Consider the following 25,277-nt stretch of genomic DNA (forward strand, 5'->3'; position numbering starts at 1 on the left):
AAGAGAGAAAGTTTGGTTGGAAATACTTTCCCATTGGTAAGCTTGGCTCGGAAGGTCAAATGGGCGGACTGATGTAGTCAGCTGGTGACATCTGATTGGCCTTACTTGCCCAACATCTGTTCTGATTGGTTAGTGCCTCTGTGCTGTAGATTAATGGGCTTTGGCTTACTGTGAATTATTATTGACCCAATTATTTTAAATATCATTTCAATCCTAAGTTTTCTATCTCTATTTTATGTCTCTGTTGTCTCTTGGATTGTTTAAAAACTCTTCTTGGGTAAAATTCTTTGGAATGTGAGGCCAAAAGTTGAATGTGACCCAACATTTTGTGAAGGCTGAGCTTCTAAATTAATGCTGAAAACTTCTGAAGATACATCTTTTATTACTTCATTAGTAAGTACATTAGTAATTACTAATTTCTAAACTTTTTCGTTCCAAACACATCTTTGAGACAGGTCTTCTAACACACTGGTTTTTATTTGTATTTAGTTTGGAATAATTATTAGGACTGTTAAGACACCTTTCTAAAATAAAAGTAATATACTATATTAGACCCCTGTGTTAGGCAAAATAATGGCCTCCCAAAGATGCCTGCATCCTAGTCCTCAGAGCCTGTGTATAAGTTATGTTACATGGCAAATGAGAATTAAGGTAGGATATGGAATTAAGATTGCTAATCACTTAACTTTGAGATAGGAGAATATCCTGCGTCATCCTGGTGGGCTGTGTAATCACAGGGTTCTTAAATGTGGAAGAGGGAAGCAGAAGTGGAAGTCAAACTGGACTGGCCATTCCGAGGTTGGTGATGGAAGGAGGCGTTGAGCCAAAGAATATGGGAAACCCCTCAACGCTGGAAAAAGGCCAAGGAAAGGATTCTCCCCCAGAGCCTCCAGACAGGATTTCAGCTCTGCTGAGACCTTGATTTAGCCCGGTAGATCTGCATCAGACTTCGGACCTACAGAAGTATAAGATGATAGATTTGTGTGTTTTAAGCCATGGAGTTTGTGGTAATTTGTCATAGGAGCAAAGGAAACTAAGAGAACCCTTCTTCATTGCCATTTGGCTATATGAAGGGCTTGCTTCTTATTTTCTAGAACCAGGCATTTAAAATTTCCCTAGAATAGACTATTTTTATTTTATGTTATTAAAAGCAACCATGCTCATTCTCTTAAAGAGAGTGATATTTCTTGCTTATACAAAATTGGGCATAATTTGTTTTGCTATTAAATGTGATTATATCCACATGCATGTTTGTGACCATATATACATATATAATGTGTGTATATAAACATAGATACTATATGTATAATATATATATATATATACTATATAGAAAATATTGTAAAAGTATAAAAGATATATGGGAAATTTACCATATATCTTTGATATTGAGGTTAACACTTACAGCTTACATAGCAAAGCAACGCAGCCTAATTTTGGGCAAAGTGTACTGTAAAAAGGAGAATGTATTTGAACATTCTTGTTTGAATGGCTTAGGGGTTATGACATTAGCACTGTAAGGAATGATCAGTAGTCATTTCCTATTTGGTTTGTCAGAGAAGATTATTTCCTTGATTGCCATAAATGTCAATGCTATCTATTGGCTTCAACTTTTTGAATCAATTTATAGACAAAGTATGGGTATCATGACAGAAGAGAATACAAATGTTTTCCACTTTGGTAGTGTAAAGTGAAGGTGGAGCTGACAGAAGTGGACAGTGGAAGTACAGGGGAAGAGGAGTAAGAACTGTGGTGTATCCTTGACTCTGAGGAGTGAAGAGATCCTGTCTGAAGATGATAGAATCAAAAATAGAAGTTTAAGTTATTCATTCAAGATAAAAGTAACTATTAAAGGAAGTAAACATATTTGAACAGCTGTATTAGGAGAAAGAAGGATGGGAAAGTTGGGGGCTCTCAGTACCCTTGATTGCCATCAATGATATGAGAAAGTCAGAAGATCATTTCTGAAGTCCCTCAGTGGAGACGTTTAGAAATGCTTACTATTTGGAGAAAAGGAGTTGACGTTCAAATAGATGAAAACAAATGTGCAAAAGAGTTGCCTCTGGAGAATACAATTGGGCCACACTCTGTACCATTTAATTTTTAAAATCAAAGTAGGGCTGGCCCGGTGGCGCAGAGGTTAAGTTTGCACATTCTGCTTCAGTGGCCAGGGGTTCTCTGGTTTGGATCCCAGGTGTGGACCTACACACCACTTGTCAAGCCGTGCTGTGGCAGGCATCCCACATAAAAAGTAGAGAAAGATGGGCATGGATATTAGCTCAGGGCCCGTCTTCCTCAGCAAAAAGAGGAGGATTGCTGGCAGATGTTAGCTCAGGGCTAATCATCTTGAAAAAAGAAAAAAAAAGAAAGAAAACAAAAGCAAAACAAAAAACAGCCAAAAAAATCACATTAATTCTTACACACAGTTTAAAGCAGGAGTTGGCAAACTTTTGTAACAGGCCAGATAGTGAGTCTTTTAGCCTTTGCAAGCCATGTGATGTGAGTCACAGCCACTCATCTCTGCTGTTGCAGCGCGAAAGCAGCCACGCACAGTACACGCAGGAGTGGCCATGTCCCACTAAACTTGATTTACAAGGATAGATGATGGGCAGGATGTGGCCCAAGGGCCTTAGTGTGCTGATTTCTAGTTTGAGTCAAATAGTGCTAAAAGACCCATAACAAAAAATAGTGCTCTGTTGATACCCTGCAGCCCACCTTTCTTCTAAGAAGCGGCCACTCTAAATGCTTCAGCTGTCTTTTTTGTTGCTGTATTTCTCTCCATAATTCTAAATAATTTATGAATCAAGGGATAGCAGTGTGCTTTTATTTCTAAATATGAATTTACTACTCTCTCTTGATTCATCAATTTTGGGCATTATCTGTTTACATCCTGTTTGGGTGGTTGAAAATGATAACTTACAGCTTTTTCACCTTTTCTCCCTCCTTGTCTCACAAAATTCTTGTTGGGGTTTTTGGTTAAATCTGTACTCAATGTTGTCATGTCTATGACTGTGCACTCTTGAGCCAATGGCTGAGGTTGTTTCCTGTCTTGGGCACAGTTTTGGTTTTCCTGGAGTTGATATATTTTATTTGCTTAGTTTTCTTTGAATCTCATACTTTCTTTTCTCTTCTTCTAATAGTGGTATAAAATGTCTCTTTGTACCATTTTCCATAGAGCTAAAACTGTCATAAAATCTGTCAATTTGGGGTTTTTCCCTGATAAGCTCACTCCTGGAGCCCCTCATTGTCCTGATCTGATCAGGGGCAGTGCTCCCTACCATCCTGCGTGGCTGACATTAACTGCGGTCACTATTTGGGAGGAATTCCCTTTCCATGTCTTCTGTGTTGGGTGCTCTGTTTCCTGGGTCCTCATTTTGGTGGCATACATGCCTCTAATCGCCTGTGAGGGGTGGCTAGAGAGGCGGGTCTGCTGTAAGCCTGGCTGCTGGCTCTCGGGGTCTGGATGGGATAGCAAGGTTGAAGGCATAGCATTCTTTGTGCAGACCCCTGTTCACAGTCTGTAGCCTTTTGTATTCAGCCCTCCTCTGTGCCTGATGTCTTAGGGTCTGGAATCTGCTGTGGTTCAAGTTCTCCAGACGTTATTTCTCGCCTCTTGACAGAGGAGATGGTGACGGGCACGTAGGAGTTGAATCCTCCCTTAAACGTGCTTTCAGACAATTTGTACTCACCATTTTCAGCCCCTGCATCCTCCTAATTTTCGTGGACTCTGGTGTCTCCAGACTGTGTCCCAAGAGGACTGGCTCATTTTTCGTGCGACTGTCTCCATCTAAAGGCACTTGGGTTTGGCCTTCCTCCTCCCTCAGAAGTCATTACTTCCTTACCCATCCATTTTCCGTCTTTCTGCTTTGAATTGGAGATATCTTTTGGTTTCATGAAGATGGAGTTTATGGTTCTGTTTTTTAATTTTTCTTCTTTGGGGATGTTTTCCAGGGACGAAGGGATTGGGATCCTCTTAACGACTGTAACTATGGGTACGTGTTAGCTGGTGATTTTTTTCAACTAAAATATTTCTAGATCTGCACCTTTTCAAAAACTAGGATTGAATTTGTTTTCTTGTACAAAGTATGGACCCACAGTCATCTCAGCTTTTGTATTATAGTAATATATATGTATAAATGAATATATATAAATATAGATGTAAATGTGTATAACTGATAATTGTGATATAACTCCCAAAACTTTTCCCTCAACATTTTGATTATTTTTCTATTATTTTCATCATCTTTCTTTATAAGGTGAACTTTCAGTCCTTCTCTTGTTTTGTTGTTGTTGTTTGCCTGCTATGCAGTTGGCATGTCTGCTTGGGCTTTCTCTCCCAGTAAATTTATAACTTAATAGTGTAATAATAGTATAATGGTATAATGATACCATAATTTTCGACAAAACTACATAGTTTTCAGTGTTGTCATCTATATTCTCATTTTCTCTCATGAGGTAGTTAAGGTGTTAAAACCAAGGAAAGTCTGATCCCAGTTTATTAGCAGATCGGTTTCTGAAAGTTTTAGCTAATTGTTTTGGAGTTTGGTCTGCATTTTCCCGTGTAAATAATATTTAAATAGAAGTTTTTGTTGTCGGTAGGGGGCAGCTTTTCAAATGTCAACATTTTGATTAATGTCAACTAATTATGACAGTTAGTTACGAGTCCCAGCTAAGGCACGGGGGTCAGGGAACATGGCCAGTGTATCAAGGCTTCTCAAGCTATTTGTGGTGGAGGACCAGAATGTTTTGTTTGTTTTTCTGTAGCAAATGGATACTTTTCTGAAATACAAAATCATGTGCTTGGATATTACAGCAATAAGAAATTGCTACAAAAACTTTTAAATGCTTACTCCCAATTTCTGTGTTTCTTTTGTTGAAGATGAAAAACAGAACAGTTCATGGACCCCCTTGGTCTATGGACCACATTTTGATCACAGACGCAGAGAAAACTGGGGAAGAACATTTCCTCCTGGCCAAAATTTTGACATAAGAAAACCTTGCCTAGCATTCTGATCCTGCTCTTTCTGGACCTTCGGCGCGCTTCCTGTGGACTTTCTTCTTTCTCAAGCCCAGGTCTCTTTGCCCTCCCAAACTCTCAGTAACTCTCAGTTTCAAACTCTCAGTTATCCAGGGTAGTAATAATAATGGGCACTGTACATCTGTTGTAAGGAGGAGACTATGTCCGATGCTGCTTTTACAGTAATATATATTAGAAGTGGCTCTGCCTTTACAGAATGTAAGGATATGATGCCAGGAAAGAGCACATATGTAGGTATATATGTGTGTGCCTGCGGATGTGCACGTGCATGAATATGTTAATGAATTTCTCACAATCCAGTGAGGGTCCAGGGTATTGTTCTCACTTTATGTGAGTGGTAGAGCTTGGATTTCAGCCTAGTCTTACTGACTTTAAAGGTCACACTTCTCCCACTAATCAGTTTCATTTGGGGAGTCGGCTTGATGGTCTCTGTGTGGCCCGTGCCCAGTCGCATCTGGAATGCCTCCCCTCAGCAGTTCAGAAGGGAACACCTGAGACGCAAATAACATCTTGGTCCCTTCTTCTACCTCTCTGGGAATACTTTCATTTAAATAAAGGTAATTTTAAACATGTTTAATGATGATGTAAAACTAGTAGAATTTTAGTTACTGTTGAAGAGTGGAGTAAAAATTTTGCTTAGTGTGGGGCAAGATATTCTTGCAGAGGCTGGACAGGCGAGGTGGTTCCTACCATTGGGTATCTCCTCCACATCTCTGCTGGGCTTGTTCAACCTGACAACTGAACTAGTTTTCTCACTCCTGTCCCCACAAGGGCACTCCTATAGAGGTCCCTTTTCTGAGCTTTGACTTCTTTTACAAATGACTGCACATGGACTTTCAAAGGCATAGCCATTTTTTAGGAGACCTGACTTCCATTCTGCAGACTGCTACCTACTCGCCTCCTCAAATGTTGGCTCAAAGGTCACCAGTGACCTGACCCCTTTCTCCTCCGCATCCTCCTCATTCTACTCCATCTTCTCTCCCAAATCACTCATCGCTTTCTACCACACCATTTAATTTACTTATTTGTTCTGTTTGTTAATTACTGCCTCTCTTTTCTCCTCACTGAACTGTAAGCTTTATTCTTCCAAGGATGGAGTTTTTCTCCTGTGTTTTGTTTCGTTCATGGATGTTGAAGAAGTCAGCACACGCTGGTTGTATAAATGACTGCCTTTGATGTGCAATCCAGAGTGTTTCTACTTCTCCCCTGCTGCCCTTGGCTTTCTGAAAAGATCTAGGTCATATGATTGAAGCTTTTGTTTTAGCATAAATGAAATGGCTTTCTCTCTTAGAACGTGAGATCTTTTTCTCCTCCTCCTTTGTTACTCCTTTCTGCTTCTCCTTGTCTTTACCTATTCATATGACAAATTTATTGTGGATCCCAGAAGAAGTTTCAGGTTGTTGGTAAATGGAAGTGAAGATAATTGAGGTTTCTGTATCATGGAGCTTGTGTTCTAGTTCTGGGAGGCCAAGCAATAAAAATTAACAAATAATTGAATACAGTAATGCTCAGGCTTGATGCTGGCAATGGGGCAGGGCATCAGCCTTAGAGTGGCAGGCAGGAAGGTCATCTCTGAGCAGCTGCTCCAGCTCAGCTTTTCCTATTTCCTTTCCTGTGCCCTTGTATTCTTTGTAGCTACGTCTGTGATCTATCCATAGCATTCTGGATGAATGACCCTGTTGTTAGAGAAACAAAGCCAACAATAGTGGGCAATGGTGTCCCCATTCCTTTTGAAAATCAGAGACAGATAATCCTTCACCATTCCTATTACTGCTGTACTGAAAAGAAGTTTTATAAACAGTGAGGGGGGACAAAGTAGATGAGGCCTTTATGTTTATCTTAGAGTTAACTTATTTTTATAAACACTGCCACCAGTACTTCTTCTGATGTAAATTAAAATCCTCTTTTCTGTGTCCTAATTTTTCAATGAGGGAGCATAAAACTTTGTGTTCCAGTGAAGTCCTAGAGGCCACGGTGGTTTTCTGCAGCATGCTTTTCGCCGTCTTCGTTCGTCATGCACACGGAGACACACCCACAGTTGACAGTAGCTGTCGAACGTATTCTTTGGAGCTAGTATACAAAGACGCCAGCCTCATAGCAGCAAGGAAGTTTGGATTTAATTGGCTGCGTTAAGTAAGGCTTGAGTTGTACGAATTTGCTTTCTCAAATTCTCATTAAAATTTATTTTGTTGCAGAACACTTTTTAGGGTTTAATAATGAATAAATAATTTTTAAAATTATAGCTTGTCCTTGTCTTTGGAGACGTGGCTGCTCCATTCTTTGGCTGTAGGCTTTGCAATCCTTTGGACCACACAAGCTTCTAAAACCTTGGCATCCAGGACTTTGGACTATAAAATTTCATTGGAAACAATTCATGGAAAGCAGGATTTTTTAAAAAAATCAGCTGTTTCCTCTGAAATTATTTTGAAATATTGCATTTTTCAGTGTTATTAACTAGTAACGGTTTAATGTTTTAAAAGTCTTTCATATTGAGAATCTTTTGAAATAGATGTATCAATTAAATATATTTGCAACTTTTGTTAATTTCAGACTTTAATATTTGATTTTTTGGATAGAACTTTGGTTTTAAGATTTTAGTGTATTTAATCCTGAAGATTTATATAGGGCTTGTACTTTTATGCGTTTAACTCGCTGTTAGATCCATAGGAAAAGGAAATTTCTATGTTCTTGTAAAGAGTTAAGTATACTGTGATGATGTAGGCAGTAGATTTGAAAATAATTGCAATTTCTCCTTTATTGGAAAAAAAAAAAGCTCTATCTAGATATCTGGACCTTTTTTCCTCAAATAAGTTTAGGTTAATCCCAGGATGAAAAATGAACCTTTAAAATCCTTTATATAAAGAAAACTGCTGAGATTAGGGTTACTTCACAAAGCTGAATGGAAAATGACATGGCTGATTAACAATGCTTTTAATATTTAGTTGATATGTGAACAGAAAGTGAAGTGTATGCCTTGATGCTTAAATATTTTTCTTCCTGCTTGAAAAAGAGAATAATATTGTCAAAATTTGGATTATGAGATAAAATTGAAAATTTCTCCTGGAATTGTTGGTGCTCTTATATTGAGACTATTTTGTTGAGGACTATACATCATAAGCCAACAGCTACCTTCCTTGTGGCTCAACCTTTGTGTGCTCTGGTTTCCCCTCTGCAAGAGAAGAGGCCTGGTCCAGGTGGTCTGTGAACCAATGGATTCCTACCAGTTTTTAACTTATGAATTTACTAGTCAAAGGTTGAAAACTCCCAGTTTTTGGGGGGAAGGGGAGTGGTGGGGACAAATTTTTTTAGAGTGAGAAACTAGTCTATTTAAAAATAATGTTTTAAATAATATGAAATTCTCAGTTTTTATTTTTATTTTTTCTCTATCAGAGTAATTCTTTTAGCTTGGAGATGGAAGAATTTTTTCTCAAATTTTTTTATAAATTAATGAACTTTCAGGTTACACAGCAAGACTCTAGAATAACTGGTAGATTGGGAAATTTAAAATACAGTTTTTTGCTCATAGACTTTCCTTTTGGAGAGGCCCAGTAATTGTGCAATCATGCTGAACTGCTGAAAACATTATTCTTATGATACAGCAGAGATTTGTTCTTTCCAGAAGTTTCTCTAACTGAAGGTTCAAAGCTCTAAGGAACTTTGAGGTTCTAGATAATGCAGATTTGAGAGTTGGAAGACATCTTCAAGATCACACAATTTCCCCTTCTCCTTATCCTATAACATCCTTGAGGTACCGCAATCTAGCCTTTGCTTGACTCCTCATGGGAAAGGAGAGCTCACTGTCTCATCAAACAACCCGCTGCACTCTTAGATGCTCTCTCTGAAATCTCTTTCTTATGCTGAGCTTCCTTCCACCTCTCTTGTTTATGTATCTTTTCTGGAGCAGTACAGAACAAGCCAAATCTTTCTTGTGCATGGCAACCTTTTAACTTGATGGAAGTCTCACATGGTCATAAGATTTTTACAAATTCACCTATAAAAGCTCAACCAAAGGAAAAGAAGGGATCAGAATGTGAATAGTGTGGCTAATTGAACTTGTGTGAGCAACGAGCGTGCATCCCAGAGAAGCACAGGATGAGTCTCTGCACAATTTTTGTGGTCTGAGTTCCCACGTGCTTATGGTAATGGGAGTCCGTCTCTGGCTTGAGGACAATTCTAAGGGTTTAAGGTAAGCATTTTTCACAGAATATGGTCTCCGACACACTCCAGATACTTCATCTGGTACTAAGGTGAAAAGACAATGAACACTATGCCCCAGTCCTGGAGGAAAAATACGTAGTGTTGGACTTATCGAAAGGAAGTGTGTCCGTCTCCAATATTGCGTCTCCCTGGGAGACTTCCAGAGATAATTTTAACAATAAGTGACTTTTGCCTTACCATATAACTTTAAGAGCTCAGTGCCCTATAAACTGTGGTCCTACTATGTTTGAAATGGCACCTATTTTCCTTTTGTGTTCTCCCATGTGAATAAACCTAAGTAGGTCAGCTCACTCATCATAAGATATATTTACATTTCCCCATACGAGTGCTCTCCGGTTTGTTTATGATCATCTCTTAAATTTTGAAAAAATACTCTACATGTGCTGTGACCACTTTAGCATAGAACGAGATTATTACTTGCTGTGTTCTGGACACAGTACTTCTGTTATCATGGCCTAATACGGTGGTAACGTTTTTGCAGACTTGTCGCACTGTTGACTCATATGAGCCTGTGGTCTGCCTCACCAAGCCTCCTCTGTGGCTCTTAGCGGTTTTGAATCACTGGTGGTCAGTGAGCAACCTGTTCTGTTGGTAGCATAACCTGGCCTCCCCATCTTTTGGGATTTATGCATTCCTTTTATTTGCCTTAAGATTTGTTCTTATACTTCTAAGGAAACTGGGGAAGTAGAGTCTTGTTCTAAACAGCTCTTTAGTGGTGTTCATTAGTTTATCTGTGGAGATGTCACGTGTGAAGGGAACCATTAGGTATTTTGGTTTGAAGAAAGTAAGCACATTTAGGGGCCAGTCCCGTGGCAGAGTGGTTAAGTTCTCATGCTCCGCTTTGACAACCCAGGGGTTCGCCAGTTCGAGTCCTGGGTGCGGACCTAGCCCCACTCATTAGGCCATGCTGAGGTGGCATCCCACATAGCACAGCCAGAGGCACTCACAAATAGAATTTACAATTACGTACTAGTGGCTTTGGGGAGAAGGAAAAAAAAAGAAAAAGAAGATTGGCAACAGATGTTAGCTCAGGTTCCAATCTTTAAAAAAAATTTTAAAAAGAAATCACATTTTCTGAAGCAAAAAGTTCTTTTCATTTCTATGGAAACATTTTTTAAGTATAACACACATGCAGAAAAGTGCACAAACAAGTATAGTCAGTGCACACCTCAAGAAATAGAACATTGCTCCGGAAACCTCTTTGTGCCCCTTTCACTCACTGCCCTTCCTCTCTCACAGGTGACCAGTCTCCTGACTTCTAACCTCGTGGGTTAATTCTGCCTGTTTTTGAGCTTATTATGCATGGATTCACACAGTCTATACATTTTTGTATGTGACTCTTTTTGATCAGTGTTGTGCTGTGAGATTCACCTATGTTGTTGGGTAAACTTGTAGTTTGTTCATTCTTGTTGATGTTTAGTATTCCATTGCATGGACATGGTATTTATCCATTCTACTGATGATGAATATTTGGGTTATTTCCAGAGTTTTAGGTATTAGGAATAATCCTGCTATGAATATTCTAGCATGTGTGTTTTGATACTTCCATATCCTCATTTCTGTGGGATGTGCACCTGGGAGTGGAATTGCTGTGCTATGTGGGATGTTTATATTCAGACGTTACCAGTTTTCCAAAACAGTGGTACACATTTACACCCCGACCCTCAGTGTTTGAGAATTCTGGTTGCTTCATATCCTCACGATCCTAACCCTAACTCTGGTCAATTTGGACAAGATCAACATCTTCACAATATTGAGTCTTTCAGCCCATGAAACACTTAATTTTTCCGAATATTTTATAATTTTTAGCATAGGCGTTATGCACATTTTTGTTAGACTTATTCCTAAATATTTGATTTTTTGATGCTATTATAAATGTTATTTTTCAAAGTTTCATTTTTCTATTTGTTACTGGTGTGCCTTGTTTTTCATTGTGATGCTTTTTAAGATTTGTTCTTTTTATTGTGAGTTGATGGTGAATATTCTCAAAGGCTCGTGTGCATCCACTGTGATGATCATTTAGTTTTTATCCTTTTTTCCTGTATTAATTTGGTGAATAACCTTGGTTGGTTTTTTAATTTTAAACCACTCTTGTAATTTTAGAATAAATCCCACTTGGTCATGACATATTATCCTTTAGATACATCACTGAATTTGATTTACAAATGTTGTATTTAAGATTTTTGTATGTGTGTCCATATGCAGATTTTGGTAATTTTTATAATTTTCTTGTAATGTCTTTGTTAGGTGTTTATATCAACATTATGCTGTCCTTATAAAAGGATGGGAACATTTTTCTCTTTGTCTAGTTTCTAGAAGTATTTGTCTAAGATTGACACTATTTCTTCTTTAAACATTAAGAAGATTTAATCTGTGAAGTAATCTGAGCCTGGTATTTTCTTTATGGGAAAGTTTTAAAATAATGCAATTAAATTCAATTTCCTTAATTGTTTTGTATTACTTCTATTTTCTATTTTTATTGTCAGTTTTGGTAAGTCATACTTTTCAAAGAATTTTTTTATTTTATATTAATTAAATTTACATATATCAAATTTATACATCTAAAGTTTTTACAATATCCTCCTTTTAATATTTGTAAGATCTATAAGGGTATCGTTTGCCTTTTTCCTTCTTGATACTGGAGATTTATGTTTTCTCTCCTCTTTCTTGATTAGTCCTGCTGGGTATTTATCAATTTTATCAAGCCTTTCATAGTACCAACTTTGATTAGTATTTGTTTTTTATTTCATTGATTTGTTGCTCTTTATTTCCTTCCTTTTATCTTTGGGTTCGACTAGTTGTTCCTCTAGCTTCTTGGTTTGAGCGTTTCTTTTTTGCTAGTATATGCATTAAAAGCCACAAGTGTCCCATTAAGTGCTGCTTTGGCTGCATCCTACAAGTTTTTTGTATATTGCTTAATTTTTTTTTTAGTTAAAACTATTTTCTCGTTTTCTTTATTTTTCGGCTATGGATTATTCAGAACTGTATATCCTGATTTCCAAACAGTCAAGTATTTTCTAGGTGTCTTTCTGTAATTGATTCTACTGTGATCAGAGAGCATATTCTGAATGTTTCTAGACTTTTGAGATTTGGTATATATTCCATGTGCCCTTGTAAACACTGTGTTTTCTAATCTTTTTGGGTACAGTGTTTTGTATGTAATAAAAGTAAATTAGGCCACTTTGTTAATTGTGATGTTCAGGCGATTTATATCTTACTGACTTTTTGGCTTCCTATCAAAAGTCTCCCACTGTGTTTGTGGATTTTCTTTTTCAGTATCTGTCCGTTTTGGCAGTCTATGTATTGAAGTTCTGTTATTGGGGACACAGAGATTTAGAATTGTTTTCTTCCTGTTGGGTTGACCCTTTCATCATCGTGAAATGTCTCCCTTTATCTTGGTAATACTTCTTCCCATAAGCTCTCCTTCATCTGATGTTAGTATGGCTGTATCAACTTTCATTTGGTAGGATTATAGATTTTTAAAGCTGGAAGTGAATTTGCAGACAGACGGATTCACCTTCATTTTGTACATGAATTGAGGTTTACGATTCTAGTGTTGACTTCGCCAGGTATTAGTTTCCACCCGCATGACAACCCTTGGTCCCATTCCAGTTCTCCTGAAGTTTTAGGAAACACACTTGATTAAAATGGCATCAGCTCACGTTCCTCTTCTAGTCTTTTCTCACGTTTGCACTTCTTTGATCTATTTCAGGAAGGTGGAGGCAGGTTCTGAAGTCAATTAGACCGACTCATAATGAGCTCTATATTCGTTACTGCCTTTTCTGGCTTAATTCTTTTCTTTCAGATGTCAGTGCTGCTCTGCTGTGTTTTGCCCAGGCTTCACTTCTTGGAACTCTCATTCTTCCCTGCACTGTCTGTGGTGGATTATTGAGACTCCTCCCCTCTCTCTGCCCCCCCCCCCACCCCCAAAGTCTCCAGACCTACTCTGACCACTGTCTCTTGCCTGGATTCATTCAGGGGCACCTGATTCTTTTTTGGTCTTGGGTAAAGGGGAAGAATAAGCCTAAAGGATCATGGTAGAAGTAGTTAGTTAAGTTTTATATGCATGCACGTTTTTATAATTCTCTATCCAATTTCTGATGCCTCAAGCTCCCTCTCTGATCTTAGCAGGAAAATCTTTCCCAATGCTTCCCAAACTTTTAATTCCCTGAAAATGAAGGAATTGTGTTCTGAAATTTCTCTTTCTGGTGGAGCACTGCACACACTTATGAACAGACTCCAAGGCCTTCCATTATCACTCCCCTCGTGTCCTTTACACTTTGACCCCCATGTGGTACATCGTGCAGAAGGTCAGAGAGCCTCCAGGTTCGCTAATGATGTAGCACCTGAGGCCCAGAGTAATGGTGACTTGCCTGGATCCATACACTTAAGTAGGAATAGAAATGGGTCTGATCTCCTCACTTATTTTTAGATAGTTGTGCTTTCTGTTAAGTTTTAATCTAAAAGAAAAGTATTTTCTATGTTAAACAAAACCACCGTGGCTCTGCTGCTTATTAAGCATCTAGCCTTGGGTAGGTCAACTCACCTACCCGTGCCTTGCTTTCCTCGTCTGTGAAATGGATTGGTAACTACTTCATGACACTGTTTGAGGATAAAGGAGTTAATCGTATAAAACACACAGTACCTCTAGTACCTGGCCTGTAGCAAGCACTAAAATTATCTGCTATTATGAAGACAATAAAGATAATGATGAAAATGATAATCTCATTTTATGGATGCATTCCACCAAATTTGTGAAGTTAAATCCTACAAGGAAAATCCTGTTTTTCCATCAATTTCCATATTACAGTTGTTCTTGTGTTCCAGTGGGTAAGATAGTTCTTGTGAAAACATTAAGCCATCAAAAAACTACTTGGATTGTTGAGCACTATTTGCTGCCCTTCTCCAACCACTGGTTTCCTTGGGAGCTTTCTCCTTAGTTTTGGACCTTGATGCCGTGGCAGACTATTTTATCTCTTTGGACCTGAAGAATTTTGCTTAGAAACCTCCACGTTTTCCCTCTTTTGACTCTTGGCATAATCTCAGCGCTTGGTGGTCACGGCAGTGCCGTATGTGGCTCACCAGCCTACTCCTTCAGGTATTGCAGATGGAAAATTACTGTCCTTCAAAACTTTGGCTGGTATAAGTTTTCTAAGGTATCGGGTCAAATTTCATGTCATCTACCCAAAGGAAAGGATATTTGTTGCTATTACTGTTAATGCCTGTTTGGAACAATTTCTACCTTGATCATTAAAAGTACCCTGCCACTTGTTTCTTCCCATAATGCATATGTTTTTGTTTTCTTTTCCAGTTTATCCTCATAGACTAGTTTATTTTTAGCTTTAAAAATCCAGTAGGGTTTAAGTTAACTGTGCATTATTTAAAAAACAGACAAGATATTATCAGAAGTGGAGGAAACATAATGTATACTATGTTATTTTTCAATACTTTACTGATCCTAAAGTGTAGGTAATAAGATTTATTGCATAGCACATATACTATATATATTTTCTAAATAATTTAAAAGTTATATGTATTACAGTATTTGTGCAATATAAAGGTACATGAAATGTCATGACCAATGGAAAATGCAGTAAACTTTGCCAAGTGGTTAATTGTGTGAACCAAGACACGTATGTGAACATCTTTTCATGTTTGATCATTTTTATTTCTGGAGGTAATAAAACCAAGTAAATGAAATGCAAAATGTTGACTGCAAGGTAATGGTGGAAATTTTTATATGCATAAAGGAGTTGGGGTGAATTTATGGTCTTATGGTGCCTGTCGGCTGCTAATAATGTATGTGTATTCTTAAAACGATCTACAGCATGTGGTCAGAATAGCACGGGGACAGAAGCACTGTTGGTACGTGCTGTGTTTGTGCCTTACCTCTCTCGAATGTGTGAAACATTCAGACACTGCTTTCAGGTGGCTCATCGGCTTTTGTTCAGAATTAGACGTGTGCTTGTGCTCGTCATGAGCCCACTCTCTCCTCTGGAGTGGATGAAATGGCGGCATCAGTGTGGGATGGGGCGAGTTACAATTGCAAACAGTCTTTTTATATTCTGGCACCATGTATTTCACTTAAAAAATTTTGCGGGGACTGAATATATAACTCTAAAATATACGAAATTAATTTTTTACTAGATTTAATTCTGTAAAACTTTTAAGTTCTGTACTCTTTTAATCAAGATTAGAGATAAGTGTCCTATTTTCAACTCCTATATCTTATCATCCAGAATGTCTAAGATCTCACAAGTCGGTGAAGAACGCTGTGGGACTTCACAGCGCCATCCTGCTGCCCCTGGTCTGCTGCTCCCATTGCCTCTGATGAGATCCTGTCCCCTGAGCTGTTCCTGAGCGTCCCTATTTGAAATCAGAGTCTTGGGTTTTCTTCTCTTGTTCCTACCTCAAGGCAGGAAGAGAGGCCTGCTTTAACTTACACTGCACTTGTTGTTTACCTCAGTCTTAGGTGATAAAAATCTGCTTTTGCAAACTGAGCATTAGAAAAAAGCAGTCAACTTAATGGATGTCTGCTTTTAAGTAATGAACCTAAGAAAAGCAAACTCTTTGGAATACCTCAGCTTTTATAAAGATGGTTAATCTCAACAGATTTCAACTGCAGAGCTATAGTATATCAAAAACCAACTCAGCAGAAATTGGCAGATATTAATTAAATTGAACTCCTTTTGTAAGAAGGCTATTTTTACAAGGACAGTGTAATATTCTATAGATTTCAGTCCTAAGTCCTGGGTAGATGTGGAGAAATATGTTGCTTGTAGCATGGCCATAGCAGAAAGATGGAATTCCCAAAGGTTACTAGAGAGTTCTTTATTGCTCTCTTCTTTCTACAGTCCAGTGGCTGCTACATAGTGTCTGTGTACCCTAGCATCCTCCCTATTTGGAACCTACTCTGTTGTACTTAGCTCACTTTCTTTAACACAATTGCCTTGAGTTAGCAAAGATCGTTGACTAAAGAATCTGTGCGATGGGTGTCCTATGATTTTCTGACCTGGTTATACTGCCACTGCTCATGTCTTTGCTGTCTCTATTTGGCCAATAGAATCAGGCAGGTAAAGTTTCCTAATAAACCATTAACATTTCTGCCCACAAGTCTAGTATTAGAAGAAAAAGACATTCCTTTCATTTTACTTGGAATTGTTCTTTAGATACTCTATAGAAAATTTTGAAATGTTTAAAGCCTAGCTAAGGAGAATTCCCTTGGATTTTTTAAGCCTATCACTTTATCAAGTCAGATTACTGAAAAGCTATGTGCTTGGGCCACATGTCAGTATCTTTCCGAATAGATGCTTTACAAGAATTATTTAATAGTATGCTTTTGCTTTCTGTTGGAGGACAGTTAAAGAAGAGGCTGTATGACATCCATTTCCATTAGTTTTTCTAAAACTGCAATTCTGTGGCTTATGTGAGTTCTTATCCTTTGTAGAGATTCACGTGGCGAAGGCTACGGCTTTATGCTAGGAGACTTTCCGTCTCTCCTCACAAACTGGTGTCAGTTCCTTTATTGGAAACTGAGTGGTTTATAGCCAAAAACTTCCCACTTTCAGAGGCTTTCTAAGAATCACAGAATCAAATCGATTATAGCTTGGATATTCTGATAAAAACCTTACTAATCTTTTTCTTCATTCATTGATTCATGTTCTTGGCTCATTATTATGATGATTCATTTTCATATGTCTTCTGGGAATAGGCAGTACATAAATAAATAAATAAAGTCATTTAATTCTAAGTTAGAGTATCTAGCCACATATCAAATTGAGAAAATAGTGCTTTTCCTTAAGCCTCATACTTCTAAGTGGTTTTTACAAACAATAATTGGGAATCTCCTAAGTCACTCCCCCCAGTTTGGTGAGGGCAGCTTGAGTTGCTGCCCCGTTGCAGCAAATGGAAACCAGTGCTGGAGCCCTTGTCCCAGATGTCGTTGCAAATCTTAGAGTTGAGCACATGTACAGAGCCTGGGGATTCAAAAAGGTGGAGAGGTCCATGGTCACCCCATTCCATTCATGTATTCCAGACTGACAGCTATTGCCATCACAGATTTCTGCCTTTTGATTTTTTTCCTACAGCTTTGGCGGATCTTACTTGGGACTTCCAATCCCCAGTTTCAGAAAGTACCCTCAAGAAGATCTTTCTTCTCCAGAGTATTCTTGGGATTACCTAAATTGTATCTTATGGAAATTCCTTGAATATGCTTTTCAAATAGATAGGGTGGTTTATTTTTGTGTTGCAATTTAGCTTCCAGGAAAATTGATGAGATATGTATACTTTGATTTTACCGATTTATGTTAAACAGGGTAAAAATGCCACATATTTATCCAAATAAATAGATAACATTTATTTTTGGTGCTTAAAGATTATATTATTATTAGAGCTTTGGTGAAGAAGATTTGCACTGAGCTAACATCCATTACCAGTCCGCCTTTTTTTTTTTTTCCGCTTGAGGAAAATTAGCCCTGAGCTAACATCTGTGCCAGTCTTCCTCTATTTTGTATGTGGGATGCCTCCATGAACGGAGTAGGTCTGTACCCAGGATCTGACCTGCCAACCCGGGCCACTGAAGGGGAACTCACAGAGCTTTGACCACTTGGCCACAGAACTGGCCCCTACTAGAGCAATGTTTTTAATCAGCCCATTTATTTATTTTTTATTAAAATGTATTTTACCTTTTTAAATAGTTTAAGTCATAAAACCTTGGTTGTTCTACCACAGGATCCTGGCTACTGGGTAAAGATTCATCACTTAGAATACACAGATGGAGGAATCCTGGATCCAGACGATGTCTTGGCAGATGTCGCTGAAGACAAAGATAAGGTAAATGACTCTCAAAATGTTCCTCTTTGTTTTCGTCTTTAGAGCTGTGTGTTTTTCAGAGGTTGAGATCCTTAGCAAACTCATGTGTCAATTATTGTTAACAGATACCATCTGTTCAGGTTTCACCTGGACAGCCCAGAAATCAAAGTTCCTCATCAGATGTTTGGAAAAACTTTGTCAAGGTTTGAGAATCTGTTCATGGTGGCCTAATTAGCAGACGCTTCATTCCCATGAGTTCCCCATACGTCTCAGTGAATTAGTGTCAGGCTTTGAGGCTGTTGGAGTTCTCATTGTCGTTACTGGCTCTGGAGTTTATTCTTGGCCCTTGCTAAATATTCAACTTAATGCTTGAGATGTGAATACGTTTCATAGTAGTGAATACAATGGGGAGAAAAGTCTTCTAAAGAACTATGGTGAAAGTAGCTAGCAAACAACTATCTTTCATGATAGTCTTTGTTTTCATTCCTAAAATAAAAAACACTAAATCAAATATTCCAAAAAGTTTGAACATGTTTTGCCACCTACCTGGGAATAATCCCCATTGTAAATATCTTGTTTTAATGAGATTTCTCTTCTAATGCTAAACTGAACAAGGTATAAGAGTAAACCATTCGGGTGCAATACACTGGATTGTTGCTGTGGAGACATTGTTTATCACTACTTCTGTGCTGGGCTCCTCTTACCAATGTTAATGTGTCCTCCAGAACTGAACCGCCGTTCTCCCTCAGAGATCCTTGCTTCAAAGTTTCTTCTGCTGTGTGTCCTTAGCGCTGTTTGTAGTAGGCTCATTTATGTCTGTAAACATGTTTCTCTGTATTTTTTTTCTGCAATCTCTGGTACGGGTATGTGTGTTTTTTAACCAACTGGACTGGAATATAAATAGGTGATTTATTGAACTCAAGTAAAATTTACATTTTTCCTTTTCCATAAGATCTTTTTGGACTGTATAAATTTATATTAGTCTTTGCAGACATTCTATCCAATTTTTTCCCCTGTTTTCTTTTGGAACTCAACGCTGGTTTGCTCTGCCTTGTAATTATCCATTTCATAAGGGACTTATCTCCCTAAATAGATTGTGGGCTGAGAGACTTTTATTTCTTTTGCGTTTCTTGTATTAATAATATCTGGTACAATATCTTACCCAAACTTAATTGTCAGCACCTACTGAATAAATGAGTGAAAAAGAAAGCTTTCCTCTCTACATTTGACTCCTGCTGTATGTGATTTTGATGCGCACTTTTTAGTTTTTGGCCTCATGGTAAATAATAATATATTACTTACCTTCCTGACGCCAGAGGAGGACTTTCACGTCTGTTTTTCTGTTTCTTTTCTCCAGCCACCTTCTTCCTTTGAAATACTCTAGGCATTTGGGTTCTTTGTTACTGAAAGTTTTGCTGTCTCAAATTTCACTGATGTCCACTGTATTAAAACGAAAAGCTGAAAGGTGGCGGGTTTAAGAAGGGCCCGAAGAAAATGTCTCAGCCAGCCTCACCCAAGACCTCAATGCAGGAAGGGTGATCCCGTGAACAGTGCCCGGGGAAACCATTTGTCCTATAGAACTCTTCTTTTTAGAGAATTGTCTTTAACTATCTTGGCAGTGTACTTTAAACCATCAGCTATTTACTAGACACAGAAACCGCTTTATTATATGTAATCTCTGTTTTAGAGGGACTTTACCGCCATTACTAAATAAGGTGAAGTACTGTTTGGGTTCAGGTTTACCCGTCCCTTCCTGCACTGTAGCACTGTGACATGAAGCCTCATTGGTATAGTTCTGCGGAGTTGTTGGGAATTTACAGTTTTGAAATCGCCATAAAAAATGTACTTCCATTTTTTGCTTTTTTGAAATAATGTAAGTGAAAAAGAGAGTATTACTTATTTTTTCTGACCTTCTCTCTGTAGCCTTAAAGTTTCCTGATAGTCCATGTATCTAGTGTGGAAAGAATGTTCTGCCAGACTTCCTGTTACCTTTTTTTGGGTCAGTTTAGATTCAGAAGTAATTGTAAATGATGCTTGTGGATGTTTAGTAACATATGAAAGTCACCCAAGATCCTTTGAGGCAGTATTGAGCTTAGATAAAATTACAATTCACCTCTTTTCAAATTGGCTACCTAATAATCTCTTGCGTTTAGAATATAGATAGAACGCAATCCCAAAGAGGCATGGGTGGATGTACATAGTCCTTGTGCTAACATGCATGTACCTCAGCCCCTAGGAAACACCCTCATGCAGGTGAGAAACGGCCGTCAGGAGCCCCCGATGACCCAGCTGGGGAGGAGGAGGCAGGAAAATCACAACGCAGTGTGGGCTGAAGCCATTTGTGTAGTGTGTGGAAAAGCCATCCAGTACACTTCAGTAAAGACTGAAATTAGAGTTTAAGTGGTTTCCCACTTAAAATCAGACAAGAAGCTAATAGAGTTTAGTCAGTTTTCTAAAGAAATGACTTTAAGAACTTCTGGGACCCACAGTGGTTGTCTTTGGTCCTCCCTTATTCCTCTGGCCTCAGGAGAACTAAGTTTTTACCATGTTGCCCTATTTCTATCCTGTATTTTGTCAAAATGTTATTGGAGCAGCTTTGGAATTTTGCATCTTATAACTGGTATTTGTGTAAAATGTGCTAAGACTTAGTAATTGCCCATAATTCTTCAGTTTCGTGTATCAGTCTAATGATTCAAGTTCTTCGGGATAAATACCTAAGAATTGACACCTTTGCACTGATGTCTCCTCTCTGGCTGCTCAAGCTACTGACTTCATTTACCCGGTAACAACAGCTGAACATTTCGTGGAACACTAAGGTGGACCAGAATGTTTTTGGCACTTACATATTCTGTTTTACTTTAGAACAACCCTACAGGTGGGAGCTATTTATTACCCCCCATTTTTAATCTCTGAGAACAGCCACAGAAATTGCGAGTAACATCCTGAAGATCACGCAGGTGGTAAGTGGCCCCATCAGCCTCTGGTGACTAGAATTCACATTTCTACTCTTTTGTTCTTCTACAGTGTGCCAAGTGGTGTGTTGGGTGTTTGTACCTATGATTTCTAATTGGAAAATTCATCAATGTTAAGTAAGCATGAATTTGCTTTAGCACAGTGACTTCCATTGTTAAGAAATGATGTGTAATAGAACTATGGAATATAACAACTAATTCAGAATTACTATGTCAGGCATGTGTAGTTAACCCAGCTCTCTGCCTGCAGCCTCATCCAACTTACTGCCAAGGCCTGCCAGTGTGACCTCTGGTGCTTGCTCTTCCCCTTCCCCAGGACCCAGATTTCTCAATCCAGGTACAGTGTAATTCCAAATGGACTTTGGAGACTACACTTGGAGTCTAGCCACTATCTTCAGTTTCATAGGAAAATAAGTTCTGTATTCCAGTAACTAATTTTCAGATGGATTGCAGAATGTGCACAAATTATATTCTGTATTGTCTGCAGTAGGCAGAATAATGGCGTCCAGAGATGTCTACATCCTAGTTCCCAGAACCTGTGAACAAGTATGTTATGTGGCAAAGGGTCTTTGAAGATGTGATTAAGGACCTTGAAATGGGGAGATTATCCTGGATTATTTGGGTGGGTCCAGTATAACACAATGATCTGTGTAAATGAAAGAGAAAGGCAAAGAGTCAGTGTTAGAGAGATGCGATATGAGAAAGACTCAACTGGCCAATGCTGGCTTTGAAAATGGAGCCAAAGAATGCAGGCAGCATCTGGAAGCTGGAAAGGTCAAGGGAAGAGATTCTCCATGGAGCCTGCAGAGGGAACACAGTCCCGCTGACACCTTGATTTTAGCCCAATGAGACCTATTTCAGACTTCTCACCTCCAGAACTATGAGATGAATTGATTGTGCTTAAATTCGCTAAGTTTGTGTGATATGTTATAGCAGCAATAAGACACTAATACACTGTCTCTTATCCTATTTTAAGCTTTTAAAATGATGATGATCTTCTCAAGTTTCATGCTAACCATGCTTTTAGGATAGCACAGGACAAGGAAAAGATCTTCTACTTCAGATCAGTTGATTGGTCTTGCATTCCTCTCAAAGTACATCACAAATTGATTCTCCATTCATTGGGTGAAACTTCACTCTTTGGGACTTGAATGTTAAACATCTCAGTAGTTATGCTATTGTCTTGTATAGAAATCATTTCAATGCCACACCCAAGAGCTATGTAATATTCATGTATAGTTTCTCGTTGCAATATAGAAAGGCCCTAAGAACTCTGGGGACTGATGCTTAATGAGCCACTGCAAAGTTTAGTGTTCACTCACTGATGTTTCTTAATTGAGTGGGAGAACCTCTGAGTAGTGAACTTTTTAAATGATTATTTTCCTTGTTGACTGTGTCATTATTATTTCTTGACTTGGTTGTAGAACAAGTTATAAGATAATACTGAAATATGGCACTGGTTAACTTCTATTTTGTAAACTGGATTCATAAAATCCATGTAAAACTACCATGGTTTTATTAGATATACAAAAGTAAAACTATATTATGTGGTAAAGTACACAGGGAGGATGTTTCTATCTTTGACTGTCATCAGGATTCATCTTGGAGAGATGCCAGGGGTCCTCATGGACTCGAGCGAGGGCGGGTTGGCCCCATGGACCACCTGTGGTATTTGGTACTCAAATATCACACTTTCAGTTCAGCTTCATCCCTTACTAGTTATGTGTCCTTGGGCAAGTTTCTTCATCTCTGTTAGCCTTGATTTGCCTTTTTCTAAAATGGATATGATGTTCTTATCTTACAGGGTTAGTGTAGGAAAACTACATAAGCTATGAACTATATAAACTATAAACTTTTTTTATACATACAAATTTTTATATAAAAGTTTATATAAACTATAAAAATTTTTAATTCCAGTATAGTATATAGTAAGCACTCAAATGTTAGCTGTTACATTGATAATATTTTTATGGTAGTCTTAATAGTGTAATTTTTCCCTGTGTGTTTTGATTTTTATCATTAAATGTTTTAAATTTAAATATTAAAATATCAAAGAAACTACTATACGGTACATTATGACTGTTTTGAAAGACCTTATTAAATTTGTTTAAAAGTTACTAAATTAAGAAGATACTTTATTATTATGACAAAACATTTGACTAATATATTATTATTTGAGAAATGAAAATGCCAATGTAACTCACTTTAAAACGAGAATCCTTTTATCACAACATATTGTTTGGTAAAATGAGAAGCATTCAGGGGTCTAATGTGGTTTTGCAGTGAGGACTGGTTTGCACCACGAGGGAACTCGTGCTCTAAAGCCTCGGCTCAGCCCTCAGGCCGGGGCTGCACTGCGCTGCGCTATGCGCACTCTGTCGCCCTCTACTGGAGTCCGCAGCTGCCTGGCACAGCTCACGGGAGATGCTCCTGGATGTGATGATGGATTTGGTTCCACTTTGTTCTAAAATAATTTTTACTGTATTTTTAGTAAAACTGACAGACTCAGCTGTGGATAGTAAAACTTGAGTTTATATTTCAACCAGTGGTTTTTATCCCTTCACAATCACAACCACACCCATATTTACTTATACTTTTATGCGTCTTCTTAGAAGGCTAAAGTAAAACCTTTGCATTTATAAAACTCCTCCTTTTTGTTAAGACTTCTTCCCATCTTCCTACTCACTGATTAAAAGGTTAATTTCTGATTTGATGAAGTGTGTATTTGAACAACTTATAAGCTATGTTGTGTTTTTCTGGGGGTAGGGGATGCTAAATTAAGTTAGACCCTTTATAAAAAGAGTCCTGAATTAATTATTTCATTTTTGAGTCCTTATTTTGCCAGTAAGACTCCAATTTCAAGGGAAACATCTATTTGAGACCCTTGATTTTTAACAAATCAGAATTTGGGGTTTTGGGGTTTTCTTCTTCTGCAGTTTTTCTTGGGTTCACAGTCATTAAAGTTTTGAAAGCACATTTCAGAGGAAGTTTGGAGAATGTTTCAGAAATCAGTGCAGAAGACCAAAAGGATTACCTCGGCCAAGAAATTCCATCTTGTACTTTTAAAGGATGCTCTACTTATAGAATTACAAAATTACAGAGTCATAGAACCAGAAGAGGCCTCGGCAGTCATGTGGCCTGACCCCATCATCGTCCTCTGAACTGGGAAGAGTTTAAAGGGCCCCATGTTTCCGGCTGATTTCTTTCCTGGGTTAATTTCTGCATTTCTTCCCCAGGATCCTGGTGGCACCTGGTGCAGATCAGAACTGCTCAGTCTCCCCGCTCCCCGAGGTCTTCCTCCTTTCAACTTCCTTATTTCTGTGGATGGGAGTCTCTTCTCTTAGTCGTTCAGGCTTGCACTTGAAGTTATTTTGATAATAAATGCATCCCATTCATTCATCTATTAACCTGTCTCATGTGTCTGTTCCCCTTTTTCCATTTCCACAGCTACCAAATTTAAATCTGTAAAATCTTAGGCAGGTTTACTTAATTTATAAAGAATTGGTGATCTTGCCTTTTATCTCCTCTTTGCCCCTCAACTGTTCTATGCCATGGGTGCAGGCAGAGTGGCTAAGAGCTTGGGTTCTGGACAGGCAGAGTCAGTTTGTTTCTTGCCTCTGCTATCCGTGTGGCTTTGGGCAAGTTACTTAACCTCTGTGTCCTTAGTGTCCTCGTGGGCACTTAGAGCTAAAAATAGTACTCGTTTTACAAGTTAATACATGTAAAGTGTTCAGGAGAGTGCCTGGCCTGTAGTCAGTTATCAATAAGTATTAGGTGCCATTATAGCTAACACACTCCTGTAATTAGTGTAGATTACATTGTTCTTAACATATTGCTTAGGTCATACCATTCCTTCCAGTGTGTGCTGAATCCAGTCTCAACCTCATAGCCATGCATCGTATTCAGAGGCCCAGAATGCCCCCAAACCTAAACTCAGCCTTCTCAAACCTCAACAGTAATGATACCATACTGGCTATTCTCTTATGTTCCTTGTGCTTTCTTTCTCCATTACTTTCTTAATGTTCCACTTGTCTAGTGTGTCCTTGTCCCAACTCTCTGCTTATCCAAGATTTGTTTTGTTTCTTGTGGAATGTAAGCTCCATGAGGAGAGGGTATTTGTTTTGTTCACTGCTCTTTTCTCAGTGTCTGGCCCTTCATAACTGTTAAGATCCTTGTAGAGTGGAATAGCATGAATTATTGAATATGTGTGTGTATGTTTTCAGGTCTTGAGCAACACT

At 38.3% G+C, this 25,277-nt stretch overlaps 1 protein-coding gene across 13 annotated transcripts in view; it reads left to right on the top strand.

Annotated features, from left to right (window-relative positions):
* The window catches only part of PARD3B (par-3 family cell polarity regulator beta), a 930,268-nt gene that overhangs the window by 117,405 nt on the left and 787,586 nt on the right, over positions 1–25,277 (top strand). For all 13 annotated transcript variants that reach the window (XM_070581758.1, XM_070581756.1, XM_070581765.1 and 10 more), the window contains exon 2: positions 17,987–18,088. In XM_070581758.1, coding sequence (XP_070437859.1) covers positions 17,987–18,088 — 102 coding nt within the window. The remainder of the gene's footprint in view (positions 1–17,986; positions 18,089–25,277) is intronic.

This window comes from Equus przewalskii, chromosome 17 (genome assembly GCF_037783145.1).
Source record: "Equus przewalskii isolate Varuska chromosome 17, EquPr2, whole genome shotgun sequence".
NCBI lineage: Eukaryota > Metazoa > Chordata > Mammalia > Perissodactyla > Equidae > Equus > Equus przewalskii.